We start from the raw sequence: 10,321 nt of genomic DNA, 5'->3' as shown, positions 1-10,321 counted from the left end.
CTGTATCACTTTATATCTCTTGAGGCATATGATATCATTGCCTGTGCTTTATAGCAAAACACTGAATTTAATTTCTCATCATCACTTCCATCATTTTGGCTCCAGTTTCTCTGAAGCTCTTCAAAGTCCTCTTTGGACCAGAGTCAACCTAAATATTGTGTAAATAATTAATCATTTAAATAAATAACATGCCATCTGCAAATAGCCACGCACCCTGTATGTGGGTTAATAAATATGTTAAATAACACCGAATGGAGTACAAAACCTTGAGTCAACCATTTTGTGGAAGAGAAATGGCTCCCGATATTTCTAGGAGCAGCAGGATGATAGCTCCATTGATTCTCAGTCCTGCAACTGCCCAGACACAGAAGGCACAGATGATTTAAATGAGCCCAATAAGGTTTTTATTTGACAGAAGAAATAAAACATAGACTGATGGTCAGTGGGATAAGCAGCAAACACAACATGGAGCAAAACCCTTTGGAGCCAGTTCTTTGTCTTCTTTCAACCTATCTCTGTCCTCTGGCAGGATCAGGCTGCCTCAGGACACCACAAAAACAGGACCATAAACTGCTAGATTCTGGGAGGCAGAGGCATATACTTGCCCTAAAGATTTAGACACAGTCCAGCTGAAAACTGAGATTAAAGGAATCCAGTAAGAAGAGGAAACGCTAAGTGGAAAGGAAAAGAGAAAACCAATGATGATCCAAAGCACCACGTCTTCTGCAGAGGCCCTGAGTAAGGAGAGACACCCACTGAGGAAGTGGCCATGATATGTCTATGAAACAGCACCAAAACCATGGTGAAAGCACACAAACATCCACTTTCACTGCCTTTTCCAGCCTAAAAAAAAAACTGGACACCAAATTAACCTCGTGGCAGCAAGAGGCTCTGGGGACTGGAAATTTAAACACACTCCGGAAGTCACTTGATAAAAGTCACAACAAATACACCTCAAAGTTTGTACTGAACATCAAAGCAAAAGCTATGGCTGAGGAGGACACTCCAGGAAGAGCTGCTGGAGGTCGGGTTACCAGGCAGTGCCCCCCTGCCTGTGTCCCCTCCTCTTCCAAGCCCTGCTGCACCCAGCGGGGGCTCGACCCAGCGCAGCTGCTCTGGCCCAAAATAAGCGCTGGTTTAAAAATTAATGGAAGATTTGAGGAGGCCTGAAAGAGAAATAGTGTGTCTGCAGGATTCTTTGGTAGATGAAGAAAGCACTTAGGGTGCAGACATGGGTGAAAAAGCCAGATCGTATCTTCACGTCCATTTTGATGAGCCAGCAGACTGGGGAGGTGACTGTTCTCTGTTCAAAACAAAACACTCGAAGGGAGCACTGAGGAGCTCAGCAAGTGACACTGTCACGGGGCGACTTAAGAAGCAAAGTCCCCCAGCCCAGGGTGAAGTATTAGACGGCGCCTTGGCAGCCCCGAGGCAGACGACACCCCTCACCCCCCACGGGAGAGAACAAGGTCCCTCCCTCAGGGGCTGCGGGCGGAGCGCCCACTCCAGCGCAGGAACCGCGCAAAAGGGCCTCACTCCGTCTTCCCAGGCTCAGCTTACCCACGGGGGTGGCGGGGGCGGCCCGGCCAGCCCAGCCCAGCCCAGCCCAACCCGCCCCGGCGGCAGGAAGCGCGGGGGGGCAGCGCCCACCCCATCCGCCGGGCTGGCAGCGGGGGCGGGCGGTGCCGGGCCGGTCTCAGCGCTGCGCTTCCGCGCGGGTAAGCGGCTGCGCGCGGGCGCGGGGGAGCCGCGGGGGGCCGGGCCCGGAGGGAGGGAGTTGAGGGCGATGGTTACGCTCCCCGGGGAGGTTGCGCTCACCTCCTCCTTCCCCCCCCTTCCCTGCTCCCCCTCCCCCGCAGTCATTTTCAGCTGAAACAATAGCAAATATCAGCATTTATTTGCAAAGCGGCCGCGGGGTGGGAGGGGTAAGGGCTGCTCAGCCCGGTACAATCGGGGCTTTGTTGGGCGGTACAGGGCTGCCTGTGTGAGCCGCGGCCGCCCGGCTCGCCCCGGGGATGGGGGCGATGGTGAGCGCGGTTGTGTGGTAGAAAGCACGATCCGAGGTCAGCAAAAACGCGAGCGAGGTTTAAAGTTGGTGCCGATACACCCCTGAGCGTGGTTCATCCGTATGAAAAACGGCTCTGCTTATAGCTGGCACGTGGAAAACTGCCGAGTAGGGTTTGAGCTCGTTGAACGTGGGTTTTGGGCACCGGCGGTGGTGTCGGTAGGAGAAATTAAATCGGGGCGCAGGGAGCGTCTGGAGCAAGGAAGAGGCTCGGCGAGGCCGTGCTCCGTGCCGGGCAGCTATCTCGTTTCAGTGGTGAGAAACCCGCATTTTGGGAGCTCTAATTTCTTGCCGAGATGAACATCTTGTTCTCTTGCTCTTAGGCACGCCATGGATACCACCGGCCACAGCGTCCTCCTCCTCCAGCAGCTGAACATGCAGCGGGAGTTTGGCTTTCTGTGTGACTGCACAGTTGCCATTGGAGATGTTTACTTCAAAGCCCACAGAGCGGTGCTCGCTGCTTTTTCAAACTACTTTAAGATGATATTTATTCATCAGACAAGGTAAGGACACACAGCTCTCCTCCTACCCACTTTGCTCAACCTTCTGCTTTTTACCCTTTCTAAAGGTAGAACAGTCTAAAAGAGTGTAAGTGGGGATGTTTGGTGGCTTGAGACTATTTTTCCTAACCTAGCACGCACCTCTGCTCTCCAAACATCCCCAGTCCAGAATGTTCTGTCCTTTAAAGGCACTCTCTTAGTCAGCATTCACCAACATCAGGCCCCACATTTTTAAGATTTGCATGACCAAAGAAAATAAACATCCCCAACCCCTCCTGCAGTTAAACCTCTTAGATTTGCAATCTAGGGCCACCCAGGTATCTCCTGCCCATACACAGCGTGTCCATTGCTTTGCATTTGCTTCTAGGCAAGCTTGCTGGGTGGGACTGCCCCTTCTGGCAAGACCCATGGGCTTGAAGCAATCAAGAAGCTGTAGCCTTATCGAAGTTCTGTGCTTCAGACTTGCAGATAAGGGCTGAGACTGAGATCATCGATTTATCTCAGGCTGTTCTTCAAGTGCTCCTGACCACCCGGGTCAGGAGGTATGTTCTAGTGGTACCCGTTCTGCAGGTATAATGACAGTGGTGCCAAAGTCTAATCTCACCTCTGAGCTGGAGCTTGCTGCTTGTAATCAATTAAAACCCTCCTCCATTTTCCTTTTTGAGGTCATGGTCCCCAGCACCTTTGCTGGATTATCATTATCCGTCAGCCACGTAGCCCTTTGGCTAGAAGTGAGAGAATCAGTTAACTTCCTTTCTAATAGATATTGTTTATTGACACTTAAGTGTAAAGCTCATAAAGATTACACAGTAGCGCCAGCTGAATTTATTACTTAAACACACAGATGTTCTTTGCCTGGTATTATTGGAGTGGCACACACCAGCACTCCGTAGCTTGTGTGGCATCACTGCCATGTGGTGACTGACTGTGACTGCGAGTGATGGGATGGATGACTGGCAGCTGCCTTTGTACTCACAGGGTTAAATCCACACTCAGACACTTTGCTGTCTGACCACACACAAACAGGGCACACACACACACACACACACACACACACACACACACACTTCTGCAACTCTTGGCACAGGGCATGGCTTGCTGTGAACCAAGGGGCAGGCAGCAGCTCACGCCCTCCAACAGCAAAACGGCAGAGCAAGTGATCAGGCAGGTGATGGATCAGGGCTGTCATTTGGATCCCTGTGTGTGCTTAATAATCTGTCTTGTTTCAGCGAATGCATAAAGATTCAGCCTGCAGACATCCAGCCTGATATATTTAGCTACCTGTTGCATATCATGTACACCGGCAAAGGGCCAAAGCAGACTGTCAGCCAGAGCCGACTGGAGGAGGGCATCCGCTTTCTCCATGCAGACCACCTCTCCCACATTGCCATCGAGATGAACCAAGTGTTCTCCCCAGAGCTGGTCCAGTCTTCAAACTTGTACGGCATCCAGATCTCAACAGCACACAAACCAGCGAAGGAGCGCCTGGCAGCCAAGGAAAATCTGCCCAAGGCAGGCAGTGGGTCTGCAGCCCAAGGTGATCACCCTCAGCTGCAGCTCTCTCTGGCCATCGGCCTGGATGACAGCTCCCTTGACCAGCAGGTTGCTCGGCCCTCTGCTCAGCCTGCTGCTCTCACCAAGCCGGCAGAAGAGCATCCAAAGCTGTCAGTCTCCATAAAGCAGGAGAGGTGTGACTCGGAGCCTGTGGTGTCCCAGAGCTGCACCCCTCCTTCTCCGGAGGTAGCGAGCCCCATCCTTGCTAAGGCCAGCCTCAGGGTGCACTTGTGTCACTACTGTGGGGAGCGTTTTGACTCCCGGGGGGGGCTGCGGCAGCACTTGCACACCCACGTCTCAGGCTCGCTGCCATTCGGCGTGCCAGCCTCCATCCTGGAGAGCAGTGACCTGGGGGAGGTGCAGCCTCTGGCTGAGGACAGGGAGGCCAGGGATTGCCACCAGCTCGGGACCTTCCTCCTCAAGGAGGACGAGCATCAGCTGGAGCACCCGAGCTGCAGCGATCTGGAGCCTCTGCAGATAGGCCAGCTCTCCCTCATCTCCAAGGACCACGAACCTGTGGAGTTGAACTGTAACTTTTCGTTCTCAAGAAAAAGAAAAATCAGTTGCACCATCTGTGGCCGCACATTTTTTAGGAAGAGCCAGTTACTTGAGCACATGTACACACACAGAGGGAAGCAGCACAAATACGGCCGCTGCCAGCGGCTGGAGAGCCCCATGACCTCCAGGTTTCGTCCTTACTGTGACAGTGAGAGTGTAGGGAAAAGCTCCACTTTATCCCAAGACCACTTAGATGAATGTATACTGGATTCGGATCTCATCCAAGAAAGTGTTGATACCATCCTGGTAGAGTAGTAGAGCCCTGTGTAGGGTGTTAGGTGCTGAAACTGGATATTTTAGCATTTTGCATCTTATGAGTGGCTGCTCTCTGCAGCTGATTGTCTTCATCATTCCTGTAGTGTCTGAGATAACTGTGAAGAACTGCACACTTAGATTTGTGTATGTGTGTTTTGGTTTTTTTTTACTTCTCTAACTTAAGCTAATTCCCATCTAAGTACTTCTTGGAAGCCTCTATGTAACTCAGTTGTATTTTTCACAAATGTGGACTTGTTCCTGCTCTGCTTCACTAGTGTAAAGACTGTGTTGCTGGGTGTGAGATTTTAAACATCATTTAATATGCTACACTGTGCCAGGACTGTTTATAATTCCATAGAACTGCTGTTCCAGAACTGGATGGAGGGAAGTGTAGAGGAAAATATGTATTGTATTTCCCAAACAGATGGGTTTTAATTAAAACAAATAAGGAGACATTTGTGTTGTATTGCTGCAGTTAATAAATCTCTGCATAAATACATGCAGGAGCCATAAGGGTGTTTTTTTCCAGGGGGCTGATAGTATTGGTATAGGGGTCTTTGACAAGGTCTGGAACCCTCATCAGTACAATCTTTTTAAGTTTACTTTTAGACACAAGTGATGTGCATGTTTTTTTAATTATTCTTACTCCTCCCTTGTCAACTGCTACTGCATGGGCAGAGGCAATTTTTGATGTGCCTCTAGAGCCACATCACATTATTGGACCATCTTCTTGCAAAGAGGAATGAAAACTGCAAAAAAAGTATGCTCTCCTCTCAGAGAGGAGGAGGCACATCCTAACCCAAATCTTTACAGGGTTAAAAAGCATACGTGGATTTTTGGGGGTAAAATTAGTTCCAACTCTATAAACATCTTGGATCAAATATATTCTTAATATTATTATAGTCTGTGTATTTACAAAGAGCAAATACATAATATGTTATTTCTTCTTTGCTTGTGGAACCACCATAATATGGCAAAATGCAAAGTTTTTGCCTTTAATTTATTATTACTTTATATCTGAAGAACAGTAACTTACCCAAAGGGGGTTTAAAGTTGTAGTTTGTTCTTGAATTCATATTTTTAGTTTTTCACCTGAGGTACCCCAGCCTTCTTACCAGATGGGGTCCAACCCATCCCTGAAGAGATGCTTCTTAGAGCACAGAGGTTTCTTTTGCAGTGAAGAGCAAAAACCTTGCGAGCTGCTCTCATAATCTCATTACCCAGTTTTTGAGAAGCTGGAGGCTCCCTGCCAGTCCTTGTGGAGTTGAGTCATTGCCTTGGGAAGGGGGGAGCCTGAACAATGGTGAGAACAGTTTATTGTCAAAGTGCCTGCTCCAAAGCTCTTTGTAGTCAGGACCCTTGAGCTGTCTTCTTTGAAACTGTCCTGGAGCAAGAGCTGCAATTAAATCACTGCCGAATTAAAAGACCATCTGAGGTCTTTGTAAGGGTGGCTTCTGCTTCTCCTGGGCAGGGAGCTGCACACTCCAGGGGATGGATTGGCCACTGAGGGCTGCCAAATTGTGTTTTAAGACAAAGGGGAAAAACAAACAGCCTGTGAGCCTGCCCGGATGATGTTACAAAATGCACTCTGTGGTTTGGTGTGTGCTCGCCTGCTAGACTGAGAGCTCCTCTTGCTGTGTGTACCCATTAGAGTGGCTCTGGTGTGAATGCATTTTAACTCTGCTTAAAAAACCTTTCTTTAAAGCAAGCAAACAAACAAATCCCTGCTGACATCCAGGGCTGCAAATGCTGTGTCTGAGCATGGATTCACATGGAGCATTTCCTAGAAGAGAGCATTCTGGATCCCTCCCAGGCTAATGGCATCAGCTAAATCACATCCAGCACCGACTGCTTATAACTGGGGCAAATGCCCTCCAGTTTCCACTGACCTCTATTTCTAAATTATGGTTAAAAAAAGACAGAATCATGAAATGAAATTTTACAGTCAATCCCTATCTGTGTGTGACACTTTGCCGAGTGGGCTGGCTTCTCCAGCTGCTGCTTGCTTCACTTGGGTTCCTACATTTAATTTAAGAACAGACAGGAGTGTCTGCTGGGTTGGGTATTGCTGTAGAGAAGAGGGAAAAGTGAGTTTTCAGACTATTCAGTCAGTAGGTGAGCATCTTGGAACTTTAACTAGGTGCCTAACTTGCCTGAACAAATTGATACTGGAAGCCAAATGGCTCTTGAAGTCTCTGCAAAGGTAACAGGGGCAGTGGTAATAGAGCTCAGTATTGGGGAGAGCAGGGGAGAAAACAAGCAGCAGTTCCCAAAGGTGTCTCTGGGACAAGCTGGTTTGTGGGCAGGGTTGATTTGTTTACTTCTTGCCCATTAATAGGGAGCTTTAATACAAACTATGAACTTGGATAGAAGATCTATCAGCTCTGTCTGCACCTGTGTTTTAGGACTGACTTGGCTGTGCTGACTGCAAATGCATCACTGAAGCTGAAATTGTGCTGCAATCGTACTGAAATCAGCCCTGTGTTCACACATGTGCCCAGCATGTCTCTGAAAATTACAACTGTATGCGAATTGTTTTTTTTAAATCATCACATTCCTTTTCAGGGTTACTTTGTTTCAGCTTTGTGGTACTGAACATCTGTGACATCAAACATCTGCAAAAGGCATTTTTTTTCATCATTTGCAAAACAAGAAATGCATTTTCAGCAGTTTTCTATTGCAAGCATTAAAGTGCTGTTATAATTAAAGCAGCCGAAGAAGCTTGAGAGACTGAAGTTGTCAGCTCCTGGTTATGTTAACTTGAAAACATCTTTCTCTCTGAGTCTTTATGACTAGAAAATAATTTTAGATGACAGTTATGTTTGGTAAGCAAGGGCAGCAGCTGCTTCTGGATACATAAGCACAAGTTTTATTGCTGTATGTAGAAGACATTTGAATTACTGAGTGCTTAACCTTTCTGCTGGTGCATGCTTGAAAATCTGCCTGACTTACACAGCTGGGCTTAGCAAATACTAATTTCTTTTGTTTTTTTTTCCATGAAGATATAAAATAATTTGTCGCAGTGTGCAGGATAGTGATAGTGGTGATTCCTTCCAGATAGCTGTGTTTGGTTGATAGATGGACACAGGCTTAGGCAAAGAAAGCCCCAGAGGGATGATACTTACAGGGTGGAAGTCTTTGGCCTGTGTTGTAGTGGGGTCCCAGCATCAAGGATGCAGAGCTGATGAGCCACAGACATTAAAGAGCCTTTCCTGTGAGCTCTGCAGCTGATGTTTTATGAACACATGGGAAGATGTGGGCTCAGACCCCTGCCAAAGCCCTGTAGTCTGAGTAGACTCCTCACCCAGCTTAGATTAATCTCTGAAATGCCAGGAAGTGCTGCAGTGGCTACCATCACTTTCTCATGTATCTGGGTCCAGGCCTGAATATCCTTCCTGTAGGTTAAACAATTTAGAGCTAGTTATTTTGAAATATTTTAGTGCTCTGATGCTGAACAGGCCAGGTCAAACAGAGGCCACAGTTCCTGAGCTGCTTAGGGTGCAGTAAAGAGTGTGGAATAAAGGATATTTATCACAGAATCATAGAATGGTTTCAACTGGAAGGGAACTATCCAAGTTCCAACTCCCCTGCATGGGCAGGGACACCTCCCACTAGACCCGGTTGCTCCAAGCCCCATCCAACCTGGCCTTGAACACTTCCAGGCATGGAACCACAACCTCCGTGGCCCTCCTTTATCCCCTCTTGCAACATGGGGTCCAGTTATTTTGCTGAGAAACTTGATTTTCACCACCTGCAGTGCCAGCTGACAATGCCATTTGGTAGCATTTGGGCAATGAAAGCATTAGGCTGAACTTCTCTTACATTACTGGTGCCAGAAGAGTGAGGCTTTGGTGCCTGTTACTTGCACAAGTCATCTTTGAAAGGTAACCTGGCCCCTCTCCACATTAATCAGCAAATGTCTGGATTTTACGTCTTCCACTTTGAATTTTTGGGTGGCTGGGGAAAGTGATGCTGGCACTTGTCTTCTGGCTGCCCAGGAGGTGATGGCTGGGCCGTGCTGTCTCCATCTCCACGCAGGATGAAAAAAACTCGTCAGCTCATTTTACTTTCTGCACAGACTGTGCTTCCAACATGTGTCTTCAGCCATCTGGCTGCACCAGCCATTTGGACAGGCTCTTTGCTCACGTGTTGTCTGTCCAGTCACTGCAGAACTGGGCCGTGGCAGTGGGTGAGGGTGCAGAAGGGCTGACACAGCCCATCTGTGGGTGCAGTTCCCCTCACCAAAGGGATTTGGGTCGTCTGTGCATGCAGAGGTTAAAAAGGGAAAATGAACTTGCTGTCAGGATATAAACCTGAAGCAGTAAGCTTCAGTTTGAAAGATTGAAAAATCAAGCCATGAAATGCTGCTATCACAAGCTTTCCAGAAAGAGCATAATGCTGATAACTAGTAGTTTTCTACTATTTTTGAGGCAGAAGGTATAAAGCCCACGTAAGTGGAGCCTTCAGAAGTGCAGTGAGAGGTGATCTCAGCACATACAATCCAGCATCATGGAATGGGACTGGAAGCTGTCAGTAGGGCTAGAGGTTTCTTCTTGGCTTGTCAAAGCCCTCCCACGGCAACCTGCCAGCAGCTGTACCACTGCAATCATTTTGGCTTCACTGTTTAATAAAAATCAGCTTTTCTTTCCCCCTCCTGCCACGGCATGCCAAAAAGGGTTTGCTATTGAGTGGGTTTCCCAGCAGTCCAGCACTAGGAAAACAGCTTCTGAGCAAAAAGAAACGAGGAGGAAAAAGGTAATGAGGATGAATCTGTCCTAAATTAATGCCAGTTAGATATTTACAACCAAAGCTCTGTCAGGACTGAATTCCCCAAGATGCAATTGCAACATTTACAGGATTTGCATGTTTCATTAAAAAGTAATGACACAACTTCAAAAGCAGCCTAATAGAGGAAATGTTTCCACTATCCTAATCCAGACGCTGCACCCTCAGAACAAAGGCACGGCTCAAAACCTCATCTGCTGATTTAGGATGGTTTTCACCTGAGCTGAGATGCCCTTGGGAAGGTTTGCAGAGCTCAGGGCAGCACAACAGCCCAAGGGTGGGTTTGTCCTCCTGGGATGCAGAGGGCAACGCTGCTGAAGGCTTCCATCGGCACTCGGGCAAATTTTAGTCCACGTTAACCCTCCTGTCACTGCAACAAATGGCGTGTAAAGTCCTCTGTCCCTCCTGAATTTGCTGAGTTTGCTGCTCCCTGTGGCAGGATGGAGAGCCAGCTACAGGCACCAGGGCAGAGCCATCGCGGGGAGCTGCAGGAGAAGAAAACTTCCAGTAGGCAGAAGCAGGGTGTCAAGCACCGAGCCAGGCCTCGGCGGGGCTGGTGCCAGCAGCCCCACCAGATTCCAGCCAACAGCCCGGCTGTGCCGGG

The 10,321-nt window shown here is 48.4% G+C and overlaps 1 protein-coding gene across 6 annotated transcripts; it reads left to right on the top strand.

Annotated features, from left to right (window-relative positions):
* The first annotated feature begins 1,191 nt into the window (after window positions 1-1,191).
* ZBTB25 (zinc finger and BTB domain containing 25) lies at window positions 1,192-5,431 on the top strand. 6 transcript variants are annotated; one of them, XM_071745361.1, is made up of 3 exons: window positions 1,192-1,402; window positions 2,389-2,568; window positions 3,795-5,431. In XM_071745361.1, the coding sequence occupies exons 2-3, from the start codon at window positions 2,396-2,398 to the stop codon at window positions 4,930-4,932; spliced, it is 1,311 nt and encodes a 436-aa protein (XP_071601462.1). In that variant the 5' UTR covers window positions 1,192-1,402; window positions 2,389-2,395; the 3' UTR covers window positions 4,933-5,431. The 6 variants fall into 6 exon arrangements, with proteins under 6 accessions (XP_071601462.1, XP_071601457.1, XP_071601460.1 ...); XM_071745356.1 differs by lacking the exon at window positions 1,192-1,402 and adding an exon at window positions 1,507-1,718; XM_071745359.1 differs by lacking the exon at window positions 1,192-1,402 and adding an exon at window positions 1,725-1,925.
* The last annotated feature ends 4,890 nt before the right edge of the window (window positions 5,432-10,321 follow it).

The sequence above is a fragment of the Heliangelus exortis genome, chromosome 5 (genome assembly GCF_036169615.1).
Source record: "Heliangelus exortis chromosome 5, bHelExo1.hap1, whole genome shotgun sequence".
Lineage (NCBI taxonomy): Eukaryota > Metazoa > Chordata > Aves > Apodiformes > Trochilidae > Heliangelus > Heliangelus exortis.
The sequence above is the reverse complement of the archived record's forward strand: the minus strand, read 5'-3'. Positions and strand labels throughout refer to the sequence as shown.

Bases quoted from the DNA above. Each gene is read 5' to 3' on its own strand.
- ZBTB25 (XM_071745361.1), top strand. From the start codon at position 2,396: ATGGATACCACCGGCCACAGCGTCCTCCTCCTCCAGCAGCTGAACATG. The intron at 2,569-3,794 runs GTAAGGACACAC...GTCTTGTTTCAG, and splicing joins ATATTTATTCATCAGACAAG to CGAATGCATAAAGATTCAGC.